This window comes from Meriones unguiculatus, chromosome 8, assembly GCF_030254825.1.
Source record: "Meriones unguiculatus strain TT.TT164.6M chromosome 8, Bangor_MerUng_6.1, whole genome shotgun sequence".
NCBI lineage: Eukaryota > Metazoa > Chordata > Mammalia > Rodentia > Muridae > Meriones > Meriones unguiculatus.
The window spans coordinates 52,353,490-52,379,577 of NC_083356.1; the positions used below are offsets into that span (position 1 = coordinate 52,353,490).

Genomic DNA, 26,088 nt, shown 5'->3' on the forward strand with positions numbered 1-26,088 from the left:
CCCTTATTTTTCCCTTCCCTCCCTCCTTTTATCCCCTTCTGCTTCTATATTGTTTTCCTCTTCTCCCTCCCACCTTCCTTTTTTTCCCCTCCATCTCTCCTTCCCATCATTGGGCAACTATATCTTGTTTATTTTGTCACCCAAGTGATATTTATCACATAGTTTTCATTTACACTAATGTTTGGAAAAGTTTGTTGTTGCTTTAAATTTATTAAATGTTTTTCTGCCTAGCTATAAATATGCCTTGCATTAAAGTTGTTCTGGGAAATTACTAGTATAACTTTTATTTTCTATTGTAACCCTGACTGACGGTTTGTGTTTCCTCCAAAGAAAATTAATCCATAAGAACTGGTCTGTTCTGTTATGTTTACCATTTTAACCTCACAAAATGTGTTTCTTTTTTAAAGAAAATAATTTTGGCCTAGATAAAAAGGTACTTGAGACTATCTAAATTATTCAATATTATCTAAAATAAAGTGATATCACTATTTATTTTAGCATCATATAAATTTCATATAAGCAATACAAGTTTCAAGGAATTTTCTTTTTTAAAAGCTTATTTATTTATTTATTCACTTCACATCCTGACTGTAGCCTGCTCCAGCCTCTCATCATAGTTCCTCCCTCCCACCTTTTCCTCCCTCCCCTTGTCAGAAAAGGGGTGCTCCCCCACCATCAACCCTTTCCAGCACATCAAGTCACATCAGAACTGAATATATCCTCTTCCACTGAGACCAGGCAAGGCAGTCCTGCTAGACAGAAGTGATCCAAACGCAGATAACACAATCCATGTCAGAAACAGCCTCTGCTCCACTTTCTAGGAAACCCACAGGAAGGACAAATTGCCCATAGGTTATACATGGGTAGAGGACCTAGATCCAGAAGTATCTATGCTCTTTAGTTGTTGCTTAAGTCTGTATAGGTCCCCATGGCGCTGGGTTAGTTGTCTCTGCTGTTCTCCTTTTGGAGTGCTTTTCCCTCTGGTCCTTCTCTTCTTCCCCCTACATTTCCACAAGACTCCCGGAGCTCTGGCCCATGTTTGGCTGTGGGTCTTGGTATCTGTTTCTATCCACTGCTGGGTGGAGCCACTCAGAAGACAGTTATGCTAAGATTCTGTCTGCAAGCATGGCAGACTATCATTAACAGTGTCAGGGGTTGGCTCTCTCCCATGGAGTGGGTCTCAGGTTGGGTAAGTCATTAGTTGGACACTCCCTCAATCTCTGTTTTCTCTTTCTCCCTGAACTTCTTGTAGGCAGGGTAAATTTTGGGTCAAATATTTTGTCGTGTGTTGGTGTTCCTGTCCCTCTTCTAGGAGTCGTGCTTGGGTAGAGTGTGGCCACTTCAGTCTCCATGTTCCTGCTCCCTACTAGGAGTCTAAGCTGCAGTCAGCCCCATACTCACTCAGGAGCATACCCTGTCACAGGTTTAGCTTGTCTCAGCGATGGACCCCCACGTCGGAGTTTTCCATATAGGTTTAAGTTCTGTCTTCTACCTTCCCACAATCAATTTCTTAGGCTTAAAATTGTAAGCAGAAGGCCTGCTAACGCTCCCATGCCTGCCCATTCCTTCAGATGATTCATGGCTGCAGCAATCCATGATGATAATCCTGTGGCTAGTCCTGCGTCCACTCTGGTAGAATTTACTGTGACAATGGCCACTCTCAGTTGCTCCATCGTAGTATCGAATTCTCCAGTCCAATTACCTAAAATATAGCTAGACAATTGTTTAGACAGATTTGCAGCACAGGAAAAATTCTCATGTTATATGCTAGTGACTCAAAGTCCAGCATATTTTCATTGACAGCCAAGTTGAGCGATTTGCCATAGGGTATCAATTTGCTCCTGCACGAGGTCAATCCTCTGATTGAACACCATCAAGTTTCCTTTTAGCATGGGAGCATTAGCAGGCCTTCGGGTGTTGGTCTCCTTGTTTTGCCTGTGGTATATATGCAAGATTAGAGTCTCACAACAGCGTAATGCAGCCATGACCATTCAGGCCTTTACAGCCATTGAAGCAGGACAGTCTCCCCAAGCATGGTTGGCTACCATAAAAAGCTAAAATGTTAAGCTCAGGATGCGAGGCTAAGCACTGCACTCAGGGTCAGCTGCTTTGGACCCAGAGAAGAGCATGTCTGATTGCATGCGGGTTGATGCCCCAGGTCCCGCCTCTGAGAAAAAGGTATCGGACGGGTCTGATGCTCTTTGGGTGGATGACACCTAAATGAACATCACTACAAAGTCCCAATTTATTTCTAATATCAGAGATCAGACCTCTACTCTTGCCTGATGCGTCTAAAACAAAAAGGGGGAACTGTAGAGAGCTGCGGAATGCTGTGCCTTAAAGATGGAGCTGGTTTCTGCCTTCCACCTTCCCGATGGTGAGTGCTCTCTGTCATGAACAATTCCACATTTGGCTAAGGCTGAGGATCTAGCTTGCTTCCATGTATGTGGACCTATCTGCATTGCCCACGTGGCACGCTGGGGTTGGCTATCCAGAGGCTATTTAAGCTGTGGGCTGGCTTTCCCCAGGGTCAGATGATTGTTCAAGGTTCCTGAATAAACTGCATTGAAAAAAAAAAGCGTAAACAGAGATTAAGTAATAAAGACCAGGATGATTCATTGAATGTAATGAACTTTCATTGAACGTATGCATGCAATGTTCTAGGAAGCAGGCCAGTTTTGACAGAGTGACTATGGTGGGACTTTTTCTCTTTCTCTTTCTCTTTCTTTCTTTCTTTCTTTCTTTCTTTCTTTCTTTCTTTCTTTCTTTCTTTCTTTCTTTCTTTTCTTTCTTTCTTTCTTTCTTTCTTTCTTTCTTTCTTTCTTTCTTTCTTTCTTTTCCTTCCTTCCTTCCTTCCTTCCTTCCTTCCTTCCCCTCCCTCCCTCCCTCCCTCCCTTCCTCCTTCCCTTCCTTCCTTCCTTCCTTCCTTTTCTTTCCTTTCTTGCTTGCTTTCTTACAAATATATTTACTTTGTATCCACTCTGAAGCTCCCCTCCTTCATCTCCTGCTAGTCTCACCACCCTCCCTCTTCTCCCCCTATGTCCTTTCCCTAGAACCCTGGTAAGGGAGGACCTCCTCCCCTTCAATCTGAACCTAGCCTATCAGGTCTCATCAGGACTGGCTGCATCATCTTCCTCTGTGGTCTGGAAAGACTGGACACACCAGGGGGAGGTGATCAGAGAGCTGACCACTGAGTTCAAATTAGAGGCAGCCCCTGTACCCTTTACTAGGGAACCCACTTGGAAACTGAGTAGCCTATGGGCTTCCTTTGAAAAGGGGTCTAGGTACTCTCCATGCATGGTCCTTTGTTGGAGTATCTGTTTCTCCAGGCCCCCCTGGGCCCAGGTTTTTAGGCTCCGTTGTTTTCCTTGAGGAGTTCCTGTCCCCTCCAGGTCTTCCTATCTTCCTTTTCTTCCATAAGGATTCCAGCACTCTGCCCAAAGTTTGGCTATGAGTCTCAGTATGTCCTACAATACCCTGATGGGTAAAGTATGTCAGAGGTCCTCTGTGGAAGGCTCCTGTCCTGTTTTTTGTCTTCTCTTACTTACAATATCTATCCTGTTTGCCCTTCTGAATGAGGATTAAGCATCTTCCCTAAGGTCCTCATGTTTAGCTTCTTTAGGAGTATGGACTTTAGTATGATTATCCTATACTATGTGTCCAATATCCACTTAAAAGTGAGTATATACCATATGTGTCATTCTGTTTCTGGGTTACCTCACTCAGACTGATCTTTCCTAGTTCCCACCATTTGCCTGCAAATTTCATGATTTATTGTTTTTAATTGCTTAGTAGTATTCCATTGTGTAAATGTACCACAATTTCTGTATCCATTCTTCAGTTGAGGAACATCTAGGTTGTTTCCAGATTCTGGCTATTATAAATAAAGCTGCTATGAGCACAGTTGAGAAAATGTTCTTATTAAATGGTGGGGTACCTTTTTGGTATGTGCCTAAGAATGGTATAGCTGGATCTTGAGGAAGCACTATTCCTAATTTTCTCAGAAATTACCAGATTTCTAAAGTGGCTGTACAAAGTTCCATTCCCACCACCAATGGAAGAGGGTTCCCCTTTTTGAGGGACTTTTTGAGTCAATGATAAAGTTAAGAACTATATATCAACAAGCACTGATAAGTACAATAATTAATATGCACCCAAATACAGGGGAACAGATGTCTAACATATGTGGTACTATCAGGCAGATGATTCTGATTCCAGCTATGGTAGTCCATACCTATTACAGAATTACATCCACCATGTCTGAGATCGTTAGAAATTGTGCATTCTGAATTCTTTGGAAGGAGTATGCATTTTCTCTTTGTTTTCATGACCCTGGCCACTGAGCCTCCATTATTAATATTAATATATTATCTTTCAGTCATAGCCTATATATATTTTTGCCCATGTTCTTTCATGGATATCTCTTATTTAAAATTTTACATAACAATTAATTGTTTCAATTTTATATACATAATTTAATTATTAAAATGTATATTATTTATCTTCTTTCATTACTTCATGCTCATTGCATAAGGCCTAAAATATATTGTATGTTACAAAGCTGAACAAGGGCTCTCTATTTCATTGAATGTATAGAGTATTTAGAAAATATAAACAGATCTGGTCAGTATATTACTTTATAGTCAGTACATTACAATTTTAGCTAATAATTTATTTTTTCAGTCTCACAACTTACTTGAATTATATAAAATTTCCACTTGAAGTTTCAGTGCCTTTACTTTAAAATTAACATTCGAAGAGTAATGACATGGTCAAGATAAGACTATATGAAACCCTTGGGGAACAATGATGCTTTTGATTCCCATAATATACTTGGTTGAATATTATACAAAACAAATATACATCATCTGAAAATGAACTTGCAATATGGCATGTTCGGTGTTAATATAATTATTTTTCAGTTGATAGGATCAATTTTGCCATGTCCATATACTCAATGAAATAACACAGACTTCCATTTATATACTAATTATATATTAACTGTTTTCTTTGTTCCTCGATTTGCTATGTAAATCTTGTATAGAATTCTTTTTAACTCTTTAAGATAGGTTTGATATCACTCTATGACCACAATAAAACAATGTTTTCTGTCACACAGACTACTAAATTCTAGCATCAACTAGAGATTTATCAAAAGAGTAGAGTACTTTGGTTATGCTACTCCAGACAACATCAAGCTAGTGTTTCTGTACAGTATATAATGATGCCTTTGTTTCCATCAAAAATGTAAAGCATGTAGTAGCACCTTTCATGTGGACCTTAATAACATATTATGGAAATGGAAGTTCCCAACTCTATGAAAAATTGGGCAAAATCTATAAGAAAAAAAATGTTTGTACAATTTGTCTTGTAAGGAAAATATCATGGATCAGATAAGTGTGGGATCCTAATATGACTATGAATCATTTCAGATATAAAAAAATGCATACTTGTCAATTTCGTTAGCTGTTTTTAAATGTAAGAAAAATAAAGTAACAGTCTATTTACTTATTTCTACTTGAGCAGAAACTGTTGTTTTATGTTCTGTTCTATTAAATAGAGCAAATGTGATTTTTTTTCTGGATGTGTGCATGGTAATGCTGCTTAACCTAGTAACTGATGCAATAGTAAAAGGAAGGAGGGAGTTGGTACTTACTAAGATCACAGTAAGTTACATTTCATATAAAGGAGACTTCTGGACATTTTAATTTTTAAAAGGATACATAGCCCAAACCACATAGCCTTTATCACACGTAACATATCAAATTACTTTGATAAAATATTTGACAAAAGACTTACAATGTCCCATCATGACAGAGATGCTCAACAGAAACAGAAAGCAGCAGATTGTATCACTTCCACTGTAAAGAAACAAAGACAGATGAATGTGCCAAGTTCACTTTTTTCCTTTTTATTAAATTCAGAAACCTGTCCATGAAGTGATACCACCTACATTTAGGTTGGGTTTCACCAACTCAGTTATTCCTAACTGACCTCACACATATACCCATAGTGCCTTAGTTAGGGTTTTATGGCTGTGAAGATGCATCATGACCACTGCAACTCTTATAAAGAAAACATTTAATTGTGTTTGGCTTATAGTTTCAGAGGTTTAGTTCATTATTGTCATGGCAAGATGCATGGTGACCTGTAGGCAGACCTGGTGATAAAGAGATAAGGAAGATTTCCTGTAGAAAGAAAAGTCTAAATTGAGACCTCAGGGTTGAATGATATTTTTTTTAATTTATTGATTATAATACCATGAAAATGTAAAATGAAGCTTTAGGAAGTTTAAATTATCTCAAAAAAATGAAAATATGTGTTGAATGCTATCCTCATCAAAATCCCAATAAGAAGTTTTTAAGTTTATATATGAGGAGGGAATGTTTTCATGTTAACCTATATATTCTAAAATTTAAATAAAAGTCAATATATAGGCTAAAAAAAGAGGTAAATGAGAGCTCTACATCTGGTTCTGCAGGCAGCAGAAAGAGAAAAAGATACCGTGTCTGCCTTGAGCATCGGAAGCTCAAAGGCCACCCCATTGACACACTTTCTCAAACAAGGCCATACTTTCTAACAGTGCCATTCCCTATGAGCTAATGGGACCATTTTCCTTCAAACCATTTTGTTGTTGTTGTTGTTACTGCTGCTGCTGCTGGATGCCCTGTGGTCTTGGCATCCACAGAATTCTAGGAAATCCACCGCAAATAGAAAGTTTACTTTCATATCTTTACACAGGACTATCTCAAGGCTTTCTTGCAGGGTCTCTGACTCTGCCACACTTCGCCTGTTTTTAGTGGGTCTTTGAGATTTTAGAGGCTTCTCTGTGTTAAGTCTATGGAAAACTTCCTAGGCAGTCCTAGGTAGTTATATATTCAACAACAACAACAAGAACAAACTATTTCTGTTCTAATTTTAGTCTGTCTGTTTTCAAGTAAATTCATATTGTAACTGGCTAGGGCCTTCAATGAGTGGATCCTTACTCTCCGGGAAGTTTTTTTTTTTTTTCTGTTGTCCTAGTGCACAGTGCTGAGTTTTCCTTCATTTAAGCTCTTCTCTTTAACAGTACAGTGGTCAGTCACATGGACTCTCCTTTGAATCTTTCAATTTGATCATATGCCTTTCCTCATCAATCTTTCCATTTGTCAAAGTTTCTGCTCCACATTTTACTCACACAGTAGACATATCTGTGCATATTAAGTAGTATCCAGAACACAGCCTGAGCATTCTTTCATACAGAATTTTCTTCCTCTAAACCAATTAGTCCGTTATTTTTAAACTCACCTCCAGCAAAGTTCTCAGAACACAGAATGAATGCAACCAGATGACTGCAAGAATATCACAGTAAAGGCATCTAGCCTAATTCCTCATAAAATCCTCCCTCTGTAACTGCATGAGTTGTCCCTCTAATGTCTGTTCTTTGTCATCCTGTATAGTCATTCCAGTGATCCATTATCCTCAATTTACAGTTCATGCACTTTTATAGCACAACGGCCTGAGTTTCAAACTTTCCCACATCCTATAAAAAACAATCTCATAGAACTAAGAACCACATGGCAAGGCTTCTTATAATAGCATCTCTACTTAGCATTTTTAATTTATCTCTTTGCTTAAAAAAATAACAACAGCAACAACAAAACATTGGAAGAAAAAGGAATTTACTTTGGCTTACCGTTCTATGATACAGTCCTTTATAGCAGGTAAGGCAGCTGAAAAGGGCCTCAGATGTCCTTGTGTGTCCCTGGAATAATTCTGTACTTTAGATACTGTAATATTGGCAATCAGAATTAATTATACCACCTCATTTGATAAATTTGATACTGCTTTACAGAATGACTTGTACTTGACTACAAAAAGAATTTCTCAGATATTGTCTTTAGATCTTGGAACAAAACCAAAAAGGTTATCCCAGAATGCTCACTCTTTTCCACTTCTCTTTGCTTTTACAAAGGTGATTCTGATTTTTTGTCCAATTTTGCTTAAAGTACTACTTTGCTTTTACTTGAAAGACATTTTATACAAGGGGAAATGTTGCTTTCAAAGTTAAAATAATTAAATTTTCTTTACTCACTTCTTATAGGAAATACTATATAACAAAGTTATTAGGTTAAATGTAAATAATTAAAAATTCAAATATCTCTAAATTATGTCAGATACATTTATTCATTAAAAGATCACAGTATAGTAATAACATAGTAAGGTTTTGGAATATATTTGTTTTGACATTCTATGTTTTAATTAAAAATTATATTGATCCATGGAATGCTATGGCTTGGGCACCAGAGAAAGTCTAATCGAATTGACTCCAAAATTTCCACAGTAAGATATATTGTTGGTAAATTAAATGTGAAAATATGAATTTACTTCATAGGCCTAATTTGGTAAAGAGACTTTGGCAACTTTGAATTAGTCATTTATGTAATAATTTATCATGGCATTTAGAATCTCCCTTTAGTATTTCAAGATGTAAGTAAATATTATCTAAGAATGTAAGAGACAGTACCATGCACTTCAGATAACACGCAGAGTGCCTTACAATATCTCTTCACATATTCTCGTTTCTTTTTTAAGATTATAATTTTTTTTTCTGATTGGAAGGAGCAGATCATACAAGATTTTAACAATCAAGTACTTTGTTAACTAGAATGAATGCCATATTAGCATATTAATTTTAATGTATTTTTTACTATGAATCTCAGCATTTTATTTACCGAAGAGTGTACAATTTTATTATTGTTGTGATTATTATATTTTTTAAATAATTTTAATATTTTATATATTAATTAAAGTTTATTCAATTTGTATCCCAGCTGTGGTCCCCTCTCTCATTCTCTCCCAATCCTACCCTCCGTCCATCATCTCCTCCCATTCCTTTCTCATGTCCACTGATAGTGGAGGTCCTCCTCCCCTTCTATCAGACCTTAGCTTATCAGGTCCGATCAGGACTGGTTGCGGTGTCCTCCTCTGTGGCCTGGCAAGGCTGTTCCCCCGTCAGGCAGAAGTGATCAAAGAGCCAGCCACTGAGTTCACTTTATTCTTAGATTTAAAATGTCCACAACCATATTAGATAGCTTATAATAATGTGTAGTATATTCCTCAGCAACAACATATTGCAATAAACTATGTTTTAGATTAACTTGTTAAATCTCTACTGTAGTTAATTCATTTCTCTTTGAGAGCTGATTTTTAAACTGTACAAACCAGAGACCATATATGGAGAGGTCCTAGGCCCCCTGCTCAGATGTAATCCAAAGCAACTCAGTCTCCATGTGTGCTCCTTTAGGTTGGCTACCATAAAAAGCTAAAATGTTACGCTCAGGATGCGAGGCTAAGCACTGCACTCAGGGTCAGCCGCTTTCGACCCAGAGAAGAGCATGTCTGATTGCATGCGGGTTGATGCCCCAGGTCCCGCCTCTGAGAAAAAGGTATCGGTCAGGTCTGATGCTCTTTGGGTGGATGACACCTAAATGAACATCACTACAAAGTCCCAATTTATTTCTAATATCAGAGATCAGACCTCTACTCTTGCCTGATGCCTCTAAAACAAAAAGGGGGAACTGCAGAGAGCTGCGTAATGCCCCGCCTTAAAGATGGAGCTGGTTTCTGCCTTCCACCTTCCCGATGGTGAGTGCTCTCTGTCATGAACAACTCCACATTTGGCTAAGGCCAAGGATCTGGCTTGCTTCCATGTATGTGGACCTATCTGCATTGCCCACATGGCACGCTGGGGTTGGCTACCCAGAGGCTATTTAAGCTGTGGGCTGGCTTTCCCCAGGGTCAGATGATTGTTCAAGGTTCCTGAATAAACTGCATTGGAAAAAAAAAAAAGATGATTTTTACAATCAAGAGAACATAAATTTAAATTTCTTATAATGAATTGTTTCTACACATGCCTCTCAAAAGCTCATCTTAAATTTTCTATAAAGCCCATAGAGTAATGTTAAATATATATATATATATATATATATATATATATATATATATATATAAAGGAGCAGAGGCTATGTCTGACTTAGACATGGACTATGTTAACTTCTCTCTTGATTACTTTCTCTTTGTAAGGCAGCCTTTCCTGACTACAGAAGAAGAGGATGCAGACAGTCCTGTTAGGACTTGATAGTCAGGGTTAGTTGGTAGAAGAGGAGGTCTCCCTCTTTCTGAGGACTAGGGAGGGGAATCAAGAGGAGGAGGTAGGGAGAAAGGATTGGGAGGAGAAGAGGCAGAGGGCTACAACTAGGATGTAAGGTGAAAAACTTAATAAATAAATAAAATTTAAAAATAAAATGGACTCACATTTGTTTGATTTAATTAATTAGTTAATAGTAATTCAATATTAGAGTTTACTAATTATTTAAGCATCAAAATTATACAAATGAATTGTACCCATTTTAGTAATTAATCCCTTGTTATCAGAATGAAAGGGTAAGGATTGAGGACTGAGAATCACTGAGTACAGGAAGAGCTGAGGTGCCAATGGCGCGATGACAGCCTAGAGGGCAAATATCCAGAATATATAAAAAAATAAAGAAGTTAAAAAACAACAAATCAAGTAATCCAATTAAAAAAATGGGGGTACTGAGCTAAACAGAGAACTCTTTGTGGAGGAATATAGAATGCGGAGAAACACTTAAAGAAATGCTCAACATCCTTAGTCATCAGGGAAATGCAAATCAAAACAACCCTGAGATTTCACCTTACACACCATCAGAATGGCTAAGATCAAAACCTCAAGTGACAACACATGCTGGAGAGGATGTGGAGAAAGGGGAACCCTCCTCCATTGCTGGTGGGAATATAACCTTGTACAACCACTTTGGAAATCAATTTGGTGCTTTCTCAGACAATTAGGAATAGTGCTTTCTCACGATCCAGCTATACCACTCCTAGGCATATATCTAAAATATGCTCAAGTACACAACAAGAACATTTTTTTCAACCATGTTCATATTAGCTTTATTTGTAATAGCCAGAAAGCCAGAACCTGGAAACAACCCAGATGTCCCTCAACTGAAGAATGGATACTGAAATTGTGGTACATTTACACAATGGAATACTACTCCTCAATTGAAAACAAGGAAATCATGAAATTTGCAGGCAAATGGTGGGAACTAAAAAAGATCATCCTGAGTAATGTATCCCAGAAACAGAAAGACACAAACAGTATATACTCAATTATAAGTGGATACTAGACCTGTAAGATAGGACAAACATACTAAAATCTGTACACTTAAAGAAGGTGAGCTAGAAGGAGGACCCTGGGTAAGATGGTCAATCCTCACTCAGAAAAGCAAATGGGAAGGACATTGGAAAAAGGAAAAAACAGGAAACAGGACAGGGGCCTACCACTGAGTGCCTCTGAAAGACTCATAAGCATATAATGAGACTCATAAACAAACTTTAGGCAGAGTGCAAGGAATCTTAAGAAAGAAGGCGGAGATAGTATGACCTGGAGCTCCACAAGCATAGCAACAGAAGCAAAATATCTGGGCACAGGGGTCTTTTCTGAGACTGATACTACAACCAAGGACCATTCAAGGCGATAACCTAGAACCCCCGCACAGATATAGCCCATGGCAGCTCAGTATCCAAGTGTGTACCCTAGTAAGGGGAACAGGGACAGTCTCTGGCTTCAACTCAATGGCTAGCTCTTTGACTGCCTCCCCTGGATGGGGGAGCAGCCTTGCCAAACCACAGAGGAGGTCAATGCAGCAGGTTCAGATGAGACCAGGTAAGTTATGGTCAGATGGAAGGGGAGGAGAAACTCCCCTATCTGTGGACTTGGCGAGAGATAGGAGGAGATAAGGAAAAGAGGGTGGGATGGGGGGGAGGAGGGAGAGGTTTAGAGCTGTGATACAAAGTGAATAAACTGTAATTAATATAAAAAATAAAAATTTAATTAAAAAAGTTGCTTACACCAGCATATTTCATGCATATTCCCAGTGTGAACTTTAAAGGTTCTTTTTGTAGTGATGAAAACACTAATACATCTTTCTGTATGTAAACATCAAAAGTAAATATATTCAGCCTTATTTCATTGCTGGTTTTATATTTTATATTGCTTTTCAAAAATCATACCCTGTAGTTTTTTGTCCAGATTCCTAATCTTAATCAACATCAACAACAGCTTCTTATAATATCAACCAACTTATGTCAAATATTTTATACTTTTTCAATTAATACTGTATAAAATGTGTTATTTCCAAATGATTTTAACTCTAACATAAAAATATATCACTAGAAAATATTGCCTAAACTTTCAAATATATTATTGTATCATTGTTTGCTTATTTGCATTACTTGAATTATCTTCAAATACATTGTTCCTTTTTTCTTCTTGTCATATATACATATATATGTAATTTCCATATTACATATACAATGTCATATATATATATATACAGAAATATAATGGACAAAGTGAACAAAGCAAGCTACAATGATATAAATATATATATATGCATATATTACTATGTCACTTTCTCTTTTATAGCTCATTATGGATCGATATAAAACTTTTCTTGTTATTCAAAACTACTGTGTTTACTAAGGCTTAGATATACTAAAATTGGTGAAACAAGATATATAACTTACCTAGTAAATGAAAGACAAAGTAGAAATGGCAATTAATTTTAGAAGTTCTCTTTGTGAAATATAAAGATACAAATGAAGTCTTTAGCTGTCAAACCATTGTTAAAAATAAGAAAAAACCCACAAAAAGAGATTGTACCAAGTTTAGTAGCAAAATTTTTTTTTTATGACTTTCGTGATACAGAATATATCCCAGTGAATTCTATAGATTACCAAATAATGACTCGAAGAGAGCAGTCATCTTTTGTCTAGTGTCATGTAATTATACTTCTCTCTTATAGGTTTTAGGTTATCTCACTGTGTGACTATGAAAGAGTTGTTCTCCTGTTAAAATCTGAGTTAGCTTTGCAGCCACTCCTGAAGATACCTGATAAAACAGGGTCATTTGAAAGGGGAGGAGGTCTTAATTCTTATTTTCTGTGTTTCTTAATTCTTATTGAACAATCTGGGCTTTTGGGGATCCCCCTTTGAGATTATTCTACTTTTCATCATATATGTTTGAACCCTACAAATAAAAATAAAGGAAATAAAACCTAAGAAGGATTTTGCTATCATGATGGGATCTAACTTAATGAGAAAAGAAGTATTGGAGATACATGTACGACATCATCATTCTTCTACATTTGCAGGTGTCCACACTTCATGGATAAAATTTGGAAAGCATACAAAAGCTATAGTGTTGGTTATTGGATAATATGTAAATCCCTTCCTATAAAAAGACACACAGGACCAACATCCATATTGTTTACAATCACAGTATAAGAAACATTATATAAGAAAAACATAAAAGTGTGAATGCTGAATTGGATTCATCCTCATTTTTTACAGTATTTGTTCTTCTGACAAAACATAATGACAAAATAACATTGTGTTCAAAAGAGTGATAAAATGAACTATAAACATTTTAAAAGACTATGATGGCTTTCCTGTTTTTTAACTCTCATTTGAGCAAAAGTTTTGGCAAAAATTTAGAATCATTTAAAACATCAAACAGTAAGTACCAATTTAATTTGAAGTGCTGTCAAAGGAATAAGCCTTTCACTCTAAATAAAGCAAGAAAGGGTTTATGTTGTCAGATAGGAGAGAATAGAGCCAGGAAGTAATGAAGTATTGACTTCAAATAATCTGTTGTAGTATTGAAGTAATTAAATGAACTGTAACACACACACACACACACACACACACACACACACACACACGTCAACAGTTCTTTGTTTTCTTTAATCCCTCCAAACAGTCCCACATATTACTCTCTACTTCTTTTCAAATTCATGGCCTTTTTTCCAACTAAGTATTACTTCTTACCTGTGTGTGTGTGTGTGTTTAAATACAACATGGTAATATAATGTTATTTTTGTTCATGTTTTCAGTGGTGACCATTTGGCATACATTTCTATAGTCATAGAATAAAATTAAGTTGTAAAAGAAAATGCATAAAAAATAAGAAAATGCATCTCCTTATGACTGTGGAGTGTGCAGAAAGCAGCTATAACAGAGTATGAACATTTCTATAGTGTTTTGAATGTCAAAGCATCTTTTGCTGCAGTGTTATTGAAAGATAGAGGATGACAAAATTGAATATTTTTTATTTAGTTGTTTTTTATTTTTTATTTAATTTAATTAATTTATTTAATACAATTTATTCACCTCGTACCCCCTGTGCATTTATTATTAAATTACTTTGTATTCTTTTTATATTTATTTTATTATTATTATTATTTATAACATTTTATTCAACTTGTATCCCAACTGTGGTCTCCTCCCTCCTCTCCTCCCAATCCCACCTTTCCTTCCTCTTTTCCTCCTATGCCCCAACCCCAGTCCACTGATAGCAGAGATCTTCCTCCCCTTCTATTTGACCCTAGCCTATCGGTTCTCATCAGGACTGATTACCTTGTCTTCCTTGTGGCCTGGCAAGGATGCACCATCCATGGGGAGGTAATCAGAGAACTAGCCATTGAGTTCATGCCAGACAGCCCCTACTCCCTTTACTAGGGAACCCACTTGGAGACCAAGTCTATGGGCTACATATGAACCTGGGCTTTAGGTCCTCTCCAATCATTGTCCTTGGTTTGGTATCATTCTCTTCAGGGCCCCCAGGGCTCTGTCTTTTCTGCTCTGTTGGTCTCCTTTTGGAGCTCCTGTCCCCTTCGGGTCATTCTATCTCCCCTTCTTTCATACGGTTACTTGCACTCTGCCCAAAGTTTGACTGCGGCTGATCCTCTGCCTCGATGCTTCAATCAGTAGAGTCTTTCAGAGGATCGAGGATTGAACATCTTCCCTAGGGTCTTCCCTGTTTAGCTTCTTTAAGAGTATAGATTTTAGTATGTTTATCCTTTGTATTCTTAGATAATAACCATTTTAAAAATTGCCCTAAACTTCATTTCAGTAAAAGAAAAAGTAAGCTTATGTTTTCTAATATACACTTATTTATTTTTGAAAGTACTAGTATAAATAAATTTAAAAAATTATTTCATTTTTAAAGCAATAATGTGTCATGAGGTTTAGTGGGGGCAATTATTTCTTTCCCTGTGTGTTCAGCATTGTAGCATTTTCACTACAGAAAGGTTTTCCATAAGCTTTAACTTTTGCATCAGACTTCCTATCTGGTTGATGTCTACTCCTAGAGTTTATTTTTGATTAATAGACATCTGCATTAATTTTGGATTCTGCATAAATCATGAAGCCATTAAATCAACCAAAAAGAAAGCAGTATATGAAAATAATATTTAAACACTAATTCATCTTGAATGAGTTGATAAGATTGCTTGGTCTCCAAGGATCTTCCCTTTGAATTAATGTAAACACCCATCTTTTCTTTGCTTTTCATTTATCAATATTTTATTATTTGCTTATAAATAAAATTATAGGTTCACTATTTCTGTCAAGCTAAATGTTTCAAAATTTATGTATTTTGAAAAATCTCTTATTCCACTGACAGCTTTTAAGTCTTTATATAACAGGACACTTTTGTAACACTAAGTATTTTTTAAAAGATGATGACATGTAATGATGGGCCAATATAATTATACTGAAGATCAACATTTGTTTCCAAATAATGTCATTTTTGTCATCTGACTGATGATTCGTGTCTCAATAATATGTTCAACCAGTTGTTTTGGAATGCTTCATCATATCAACTATCCTTCTAAAGTGGATGGTGTTAGATGAGATGGGTAGACATCTCTTCAGTGTTGAAAGAGAAATTATGGTGGGTACATATGATCATCTTGTCATTTCACTGTAACTAAATATCTTCCTATAAATCTGTTTTCACATGCATTACTAAACTCTCATAGTTGTAGGTTTACTTTTGGTTTTATTTGAAACTTCAAGTGTTATTATTATTCATACATATGTAGTATAACTCTTTGAATTCATAGGACATGTATGTAGTTGCCCACTATGTTCAGGGATTGAATTACAGGAGCATGGATGTTAGGAAACAAACTTGGGTCCTCTAGAAGAAAAATAAACATTCTTATACACTAAGACTTCTCTCTTACCACCTAGATATGAATCTTGAAACACTTCCTAAAGAGAAATCAAAGTACATTTGTTCAAAACATCCATTTTCTAATCATCAGATCCTATTGAAAACCCTGCTATTCGGTTGATTTCTCTACTCTTGTTATTTTACTCTGCTATATTTTTTGTTGTTTTTAAATAAATATTCAGTGACGACTGTGAATGAATAGTTCAAGGGGTTTCTTTAGTAATGCAGAAGAAATTAATGGTTTTCCAAAGAGAAACAAGTAACTTAAAGCATTTATCAAGGAAGCAGTTTGCATTCTGCTGAAACTGTTAATTTCTGCCATAAAATAATTACTCCTCGTGAGTGACACTCTTGTTTAAAAAGAGAAACTCTTGGACAACTTTCTAACTCAGAGAGAAACAACGAGTTACATGTTTCAGATGCTCTACATGATACTTTCCAATGATATGGGCTAACTTAAAGCAAAATAATGGTCCAAAGTATACTTCCACACACCTCTGAAGACTCCTTTACTAGTTGCTTTTGTTTTCTTTTGAGTGCTATGAAACGTGGTAGTAAAAATATGTCTCATCAGTTTTTGTTAGTTACAGAGAAGGAGACATTTTGATTAAGTGTGTGTGTGGGGGACTTCAGGATCAAGCATAACACAGATTTAGAAAACAACCCTTGATAATGAGAAAAGAAATATAACTGTAAATTATGGGCTAACATACCTTTGGATACAAACCAGGTATCTAAAAATGAATATGTCAGTAATATTTTTGAGAGTTTATCATCCATTTTCCTCTCATGGACAACTTATTCTATTTTTTACATTACTCCTTATTATTATTATTATTACATTTTATTCACTTTATATACCAGGTGTAGCCCCTCCCTCATCTCCTCCCAGACATCTATATTGTTTCCTGATTATGGCTATAACAAATAAGGCTGCTATGAACATAGTTGACCAAATGTCCTTGTTGAATGGCTGAGCATCTTTGGAATATATGCCCAGGAGTGAGCTGAGTCTTGAGGTAGTGCTAGTCCCAATTTTCTGAGGAAGAAATAGATTGATTTGCAAAGTGGTTGTACAAATTTACAACAATGTAGGGCACATTTACAACAATTGTAGGTTATACAACTACCAACAACGGAGGACAGTTTCCCTTTCTCCACATCCTCTCCAGAATGTGTTGTCACTTGAGTTTTTGATCTTAGCCATTCTGGTGGTTGTAAGATGGAATCTCAAGGTTGTTTTGATTTTCATTTCCCTGATGACTAAGAACTTTGAGCATTTCGTTAAATGTTTCTATGCCATTTTATATTCCTCTCTTGAGAATTCTCTGCTAAGCTCTCTACCACATTTTTTAATTGTTTTGCTTGGTTTGTTGGTATTTAACTTCTTGAGTTCCTTATATATTCTGGATATTAGCCCTTTGTCAGATGTAGTGTTGATGATGAACACTTCCCAGTTTGTAGGCTGTCATTTTTTTTTCTATTGACCTTGTCCTTTGCTCTACAGAAGCTTTTCAGTTTCATGAGTTTTTATGGATTGTTTTACTGACTGTTGCTCTTATAGCTTGAGCTGTTGGTATTCTGTTCAAGAAGTTATATCCCATGCCAATGAGGTATAAATATGGATCTATCAGCATCTTTCTACATGTAGACATCCAATTTAACCAGCACCATTTGTTGAAGATGCTGTCTTTTTTCCCATTGCATAGTTTTGTGCTTTTTCCATTGTATTTTGTGGGTTTATTTCTGTCTTTAATTAGATTTCATTAATCCACAAGTCTGTTTCTATGCCAGTACCATGCCGATTTTATTACTGTTGCTCTATAGTACAACTTGAGATCAGGGATGGAGATACCTCCAAAGATTTTTTTATTTTACAAGATTGTTTTAGCTATACTGTTTTTTGTTTGTTTGTTTGTTTGTTTGTTTGTTTCCTTCTTTCTTTGTTTTGTTTTTCTATATAAAGTTGAGAATTATTCTTTTAAGGTCTGTAAAGAAATGTATTGGTATTTGGATGGAAATTGCATTGAATCTGTAGGTTACTTTTGGTAGGATGGCCATTTTATTATTATTATTATTATTATTAATTACAATTCATTCACTTTGTCTCCTGGCTATAGCCCCCTCCCTCATTTTCTTCCAGACCTTGCTCTCAGTTTGTTGGAGTCAGCCTTTTGCCTTATCAATAGCCTGAGTTGTTTGGCAACCTCTATGGCACGCCCTTTGCCAGCAGGTCAATTGAATAAAACACAGCCCTGCCAGGGAAGCCTCACCAAGCTACAAGAGATGGCCAGCTGAGAATTCCTAACCCTCTTTACTAGGAGTCCTCATTAGGATCATCTTCCTAGTTTCCAGGAAATTTTCGTTGCACTGAGATTCCACACCACCCACACATGCCTTCCAATTCCCAACTATCCTGTACTCTCTCCCTCCACCCTATCTCCCCTAACCTGATTCCCGACTCTCATCTCCACCTGTTCCCGGTTTTCACAGAAATTTTATTGTATTTTTTTATTTTATGGCAATCTCTTAATCTCTCCTAGAGCACTTCTCTTTACCTTAAAGTCTTGGTCTTGGTACATTGGTTATCATTTACTTCATTCACATCCCCTTTAAGTGAAAAAAAATACCATAATTTTCTTTCTGGGTTTAGGTTACCTCACTCCAGATACTTTTCCATAGTTCCCTCAATTTGCATGAAAACTTCATAATATCATTTTTAATAGCTGCATAATACTCCATTGTGTAAATATACAACAGTTTCTAGATCGTATCTTCACTTGAGTGACATCTAACCTGTTTTCAGTTTCTGGCTATTATGAATAAAGCTTCAATGAACATGATTGAGCAACTGTCCCTGTGGTAGGATGAGGCACCTTCAGGGTATATACCTAAGAGTGGTTTTGCTGGGTCTTGAGATGGCTTGATTGTCAACCCTCTGAGGAGGCTTTGTATTGATTGCCATAGTGGCTGTACAAGTTAGTATACTTGCCAGCAGTGGAAGGATGTTCTCAGGGGTTTGCAGTTTCTGCATTGAGAACTGAGAATTCTCTGTTTATATCTGGTCCTTATTTTTAGTTTCATCAGGCCCCATCTATCTATCTATCTATCTATCTATCTATCTATCTATCTATCTATCTATCTATCTATCTATCTGTGTATCTATCATATTGATCTATCTGTGTATCTATCTATCTATCTATCTATCTACTTATCTATCAATCTATCTATCATCTATTTATTTTGTTTGGTATTCAATGAATTTAGAGGTAGACTTGGTCAAATTAAGCATTTAATCCAAATATTGATTTGATTTATGTCCTTTTGTTTTAGTTCTACTCTTAGAAATGTGTTTCTAAAATTATTCTTCTCTTATTAATTTTTAATTATAGTCTCTGTGCTATTATTGTTCTATATAGAAAGTTATCTATTGTGCCAAAGCATTCAAGGCTATTTCCATCTTTCTTTTCTATCAGTTTCAGAGTATCTGGTATTAGGTTAAGGTTTTTAAACCCCTTGACCTTGAATTTTGTGCTTTGTGATAGATAGGTATTTTGCAAACTTTTATTTGCAGCCATTCGGTTTGATCAGCACCAAATGTTGAGGATGCTGTGTACTTTTCTCCCCACTGTGTATTTATGGCTTCTAAAACATCAGATACCCATATGTGTGTGGATTTATGTTTGACTCCATTGATCAGCATGTATGTTTTTAATGCCATACCATGTGGTTTTTATTACTATAGCTCTCTATTACAATATGAAATGCATAATGGTAGGACCTCCCACAGTTCTTTTATTGTTCAGGATTGTTTTGATATCCTGGGTTTTGTTTTTCTTTTCTTTTTTATTATTTTTCATCATCGTTATTATTATTAATTACAATTTATTCACTTTGTATCCCAGCTGTAGTACTCTCCTCATAGCCTCCTCTTCCCACCCACTCTTCCTCTTCCCCCACCTTTGTCCTTACCTTAGTCCAATGTTAGAGGAGGTGCTCTTCCCTACCACCTGCCCCTAGCATATCAGGCCTCATCAGTACTGACTGGATCCTCTTTCTATGTGGCCTAGGAAGGCCACCTCAGCAGGGGGAGGTGATTAAAGAGCGGGTTTTGATGAGGATTAAACTAAATAAGTAGATTGCTTTTGTTAAGATGGCCATTTTACTATGGTAATGCTACCAATCCACGGGATCTTTCCATCACTGATATCTTCTTCAATTTTTTTTCTTAAAAGACTTGACAATTTTATCATAAAAGATTTACATTTGCTTGATTAGAGTTACAACAAGATATTTTATATTATTTGAGCTATTCTGAAAGGTGTTGGTACCCTGATTTCTTTTTCAGTGCCTTTGTCATCTGTATAAAGGAAGACTACTGAATTCTTTTGAGTTAATATTGTATCCAGCCACTTTGTTGAAAGTGATTGTCATCTATAATCTAGCATTTCTTGGACTTCAGGTGGAATTTTAGGGTCACTTATGAATACTATCATATCATCTTCAAGTAATGATACTTTCACCTCTTCCTTTTTAATTTCTATCATCTTAGTTGTCTTTTTGCTCAAGCTAAAACCTCAATACTATATTGATTAGATAAGGAGAGAGTGGACAGCCATGCCTTGTTCCTGATTTTAGTGGAATTGCTATGGGTTTCTCTCCTTTTAATTTGATGGAGGCTATTGGTTTGCTGTAAATTGGCATTATTATATACTATTATGTCCCTTGTATCCCTAAACCTCTTCAGGACATTAATCTTGAGAAGGGCTGGATTTTCTGCATCCAATGAGATGATTATGTGGTTCTTTTCTTTCAGTTTGTTTATATAGTAGATTACATTTACTGATTTTTATATGTTGAATCAGCCCTGCCTCTCTAGGATGAAGCCTACTTGATCATAGTGGATCATTATTTTGATGTGCTCGTGATTTGCTTTGCAGGTATTTTATTGAATATCTTTGATTCTATGTTCATGGGGAAAATGGGTCTGTAATTTTCTTTATTTGTTGAGTTTTTATGTGGTTTGTATAACAGAGTAACTGTGGTCTCATAAAATGAATTAGGCAATGTTTCTTCTGTTTCTTTATAATGAAATTGGAAAATTGACATTAGCTATTCTTAAAAAGTCTATTAGATCCTTTCCATGAATGGTCCATGGTTGGAGTATTGGTCTCTGCAAGCCCTCCTGGGCCCAATATTTTGGTTGTGTTGTTCTCCTTGTGGAGTTCTTTTCCTGTCCAGGTTTTTCTATCTTCTTCTTCTTCCATAAGAAGGTCATCTGCTCAGACTTCCCCTGTCAGTGGACTTGGAGAGGGGGATGGGATGAAATGAGGAAAGGAGGGTAGTGTTGAGAGGGAATGAGGAAAGGGGCTAAAGCTGGGATACAAAGGGAATAAACTGTAATTAATATAAAAAATTTTATTATAATAAAAATTTTAATATAAAAGGAAGCAGGTGCTAAAAGGAAGCCCACTAGCTGCTCAGTTTCCAAGTGGGTTCCCTAATAAGGGGTACAGGGGCTTTGTCTGACATGAACTCAGTGGCCAGCTTTTTGATCACCTCCACCTGGGGAGTGCAGCCTTGCCAGGCAACAGAGGAAAGTGATGCAGTCAGGCTTGATGAGACTTGAGAAGCTAGGTTCAGATCTAGGGGAGGAGGTCCTCCCCTAACAGGGGACTAGGGAAAGGGCATAGGGGGCAAAGAAGAAAGAGTAAGATTGGAAGGACATGAGGGAGGGGCCTTCAGTGGGGATAAAATGTGAACAAATTGTAATAAATAAATAAATATATACATAAAATTAAATTTAAAAAATGTCTCGTGGAATTCTGTGGCAAAACCTTCTGGCCCTGGGAGATTTTAATAACTGTTTCCTCCCTTACTAGGAGTTTAGGTCTATTAAAATTTGTTTGTCTGAGAGCCTTGAACTCATTGGCACAACTTCCTGAACTGAACACCAACAGCACAGGCTCTAAGAGCAACAATCAATAAATGGAACCTCATGAAACTGAAAAGCTTCTTTAAAGCAAGGGACACTGTCATCAGAACAAAACGACAGCCTACAGATTGGGAAAGGATCTTCACCAACTCTATATCTGACAGGGGACTAATATCCAGTTTATATAAAGAACTGAAGAAGTTAAACAGCAAAAAATCAAGTAATCCAATTAAAAAATGGAGTACAGAGCTAAACAGAGAATTCTCAATAGAGGAATATTGAATGGCAGAGAAACACTAAAGAAATGCTCAGCCTCAGTAGCCATCAGGGAAATGCAAATCAAAATGACCTAAGATTTCACCATACACCCATCAGAATGGCTAAGATCAAAAACTCAAGACACAACACATGCTGGAGAGGTTGTGGAGAAAGGGGAACCCTCCTCCACTGCTGGTCGTAATGTAAACTTGTACAACCACTCTGGAAAGCAATCTGACTTTTTCTCAGACAACTAGAAATAGTGCTTCTTCAAGATCCAGCTATACCACTCCTAGGCATATAGCCAAAAGAGTGTCAAGTACACAATAAGGACATTTGCACAACCATATTTGTAGCAGCCTTATTTGTAATAGCCAGAAGCTGGAAACAGCCCAGATGCACCTCAGTGGAGGAATGGATGAACAAATTGTAGAATATCTATACAATGGAATATTACTCAGCAATAGAAAAAAGGAAATCATGAAATGTTCAGGTAAATGGTGGGATCTGGAAAAGATCATCCTGAGTGAGCTATTCCAGAAGCAGAAAGATGCACACGGTATAAACTCACTCATATAGACACATAATACAGGATAAAACTACTAAAATCTGTACACTTAAAGAAACTAATCAAGAGGGAGGACTCTTGCTAAAATGCTCAATTCCTATCCAGAAAAGCAAAGAGGATGGACATCAGAAGAAGGAGAGAAGAGGGAACAAGTCAGGAGCCTGACACAGAGGATCTCTGAAAGGCTCTGCCCTGCAGACTATCAATGCAGATGCTGAGACTTAACAGGCAACCTTTGGGCAGAGTGCAGGGAATGTTATGAAAGAAGTGGGAAACAGTTAAGATCTGGAGAGGACAGGAACTCCACAAGGAGAGAAACAGAACCAAAAAATCTGAGCACAGGGGTCTTTCCTGAGACTGATACAACCAAGGACTATGCATGGAGATAACCTAAGACCCCTGCACAGATGTAGCCCATGGCAGTTCAGTATCCAAGTGGGTTCCATTGTAATAGGAACAGGGATTGTCTCTGACATGAACTGATTGGCCTGCTCTTTAATTACCTCCCCCTGAGGGGGAAGCAGCATTACCAGGCCACAGAAGAAGACAATGCAGCCACTCCTAATGAGACCTAATTGACTAGGATCAGAAGGAAGGAAAAGAAGTCCTCCCCTATCAGTGGACATGGGGAGGGGCATGCATGCAGAGGGTGGAGGAAGGGAGGGATTGGAATGGGAGAAGGGAGGGAACCGCAGGGGGGGAAACAAAGTGAATAAAGTGTAATTAATAAAGAATTAAAAAACTGTTTGTCTGAACTTGATTTAACTTTGGTAAATAGTACCTGTCAAGAAAATTATATTTTTGTTTTTGTTTTTGTTTTTTTTTTAGGTTTTTTAATATTTGAGTACAGGTTTTTAAACTATGTTTTTGGATAATGTTTAATTTTGCAACCTATAGAAAACTCTCTTCCACATATATACATACATTATAAATGTGGATCAGCAGATGAGAAAGAGAATATTGTATTTGTCTGGTCACATCTATTTCCCTACAAATTTCTATTTTCCTTAATTCTGAATGAAATTTTGTCATGTATACATACATTTTTTATTTGCCCATGTTGTTGCTAATTCCTGGTATTGTGAATAATATAACAATAACTTGATGGGGAACCATATCTATATGAAGGTATAAGTTATTTTCATATTCACTCAGATAGATTATCTGGGTCATGTGGTAATAATAATTTTAGGTTTTTAAGAAATGCAGCCTTGCAAGGTCACAGAGGAAGATGATGTAGCCAGTCCTGATGAGACCTGTAGGCTGGGGTCAGAGGGATGGAAAGGAGAGCTTCCTTTTCCAGTGGACTAGGGAAGGGCCATGGGGGAGAAGGAAGGAGGGTGGGATTGGGAGATAAGGGAGAGGGCTACAGCCAGGATACAAATTGAATAAATTGTAATAAATATAAGAATTAAAAAAGGAAAAAAGTCTATATTGATTTTCAAAATTGCTACCCTTGTCTATGCTGCATCTTGCAGTGAATAAGTATACCTCTTTTTCCACACTCAGGCAAGTGTTTGTTTTCTAGGTGACATTCATTCTTCCAGAGTAAACTATAATATGAAAGTAGTCCAAATTTATATTTTTGATGGCTAAGGCTGTGGATGGCTTAACATACATACATTTATGTATTTATTTATTATTTGTATCTTTTAAAAATGTTCTCTTCTTTGGTTCATCCATTTATATTTGGCAGTTGCAGTTTTACCATTTAATTATATTTAATTATATGTTCTAGATATTAATAATTTCCCCCTTCTCTGAAGTTAGTAGGCCATTTTTTCTGTTCAGTGATTTTTTTTACTGATGTGTTATTATTTATCAACTGTACAAAATGCAATGTCAAGTTTTATTTTAGAAACATGCATTACTATTAGTAATATACAAAACTTTTAAAATATAAGAATCACTGGTTTATTTTAATCAAAACAAAAACAAAAATTCAAATTTCAACACATTACATATTGAATGGTGTGCATTTCATGAGCTGTTTTCTGTTTGTTTGTTTGTTTGTTTGAGACAGAAACTCGATCTACAGTCCAGAATAGTCTTAGACATGAATCTTTTGCTTCTATGTCAATAATCTTCTATGTCAATAATCTTAGGACCACAGGCTTGTGTGACTTTGTCTGGTGTCAAATGGAACATATTATCCTACCAATAAAACAAGGCATTAGATATTTTTAAAGTACATTTTTATGTATTTGCAGACATGGGTGGATTTTTCAAATAAACATATAAACATCTATCCTTGACAGATCATCCTAAATCTATATTATGGGTAATAGAAACCCAAGATCTGGAATTTAGATTAGAATGTCAATGATTTCTTCACATCTATCATCTACTGGTAAATTAGTTAATAATAATTGGACTTGATGATAACCTTACAATTCTATAATTTTTGACACTATACATCTTTATTGAAGATTCGTCTTATTTTTACTTTTAATACCTAACTATGTAAGTTGTATTTTTGCATTTATTTGTTAACATTTATTCCACATTTGGCCTATTAGATGGCATCCATAGAAGTAGACCTTGTTCACCATAATCTGCTTTTCTAAAGACATTTCTTAATATTTGTTTAATTGTAGCCTTGGATCCACTGTGCAGTTCTCCTGTGATGAAGATTATGTTCTACAGGGAGCAAAAAGCATAACTTGTCAACGGATAGCGGAAGTGTTTGCTGCTTGGAGTGACCACAGGCCAGTATGCAAAGGTAAAGAAATCTATTACAGCAACATTTTCTCTGAATACAAAGCGATAGTTTTGGTTGTTTTATTAGTTCAACATTCAAATTAACTGTTGATGTATGTTCCTTAAATTATCATTTACATTGTGTTTTTAACAATTTTAGAGAAGCTATAGACCAATGTGTTTTTGAACAAATGAGTTTCCAAATTAATAATCATAAAGATTACAACTGAATCAGAAAGCATATAATATCTGGCATTAGAAATTGTCTTTAGTCTTTACAAATACTTCAGTTAATTTTCCTGTGTGATAGTGAAATGAATATATATTTTTAACTAATTTATTTTTTCATAAATTACAGTTTATTCACTTTGTATCCCAGCTGTAGCCCCTCCCTCATCCCCTCCAAATTCCATCCTCCATTCCTCATCCCCTCTCATGTCCACTGATAGGGGAGGTCCTCCTCCCCTTCCCTCTCACCTGAGCCTATCAGGTCTCATCAGGACTGGCTGCATTGTCCTCCTCTGTGGCCTGGTAAGGCTT

At 36.4% G+C, this 26,088-nt stretch overlaps 1 protein-coding gene across 1 annotated transcript in view; it reads left to right on the forward strand.

Annotated features, from left to right (window-relative positions):
• The window catches only part of Csmd3 (CUB and Sushi multiple domains 3), a 1,323,831-nt gene that overhangs the window by 530,899 nt on the left and 766,844 nt on the right, over positions 1 to 26,088 (forward strand). The window contains exon 10 of the mRNA XM_060389430.1: positions 25,446 to 25,570. Coding sequence (XP_060245413.1) covers positions 25,446 to 25,570 — 125 coding nt within the window. The remainder of the gene's footprint in view (positions 1 to 25,445; positions 25,571 to 26,088) is intronic.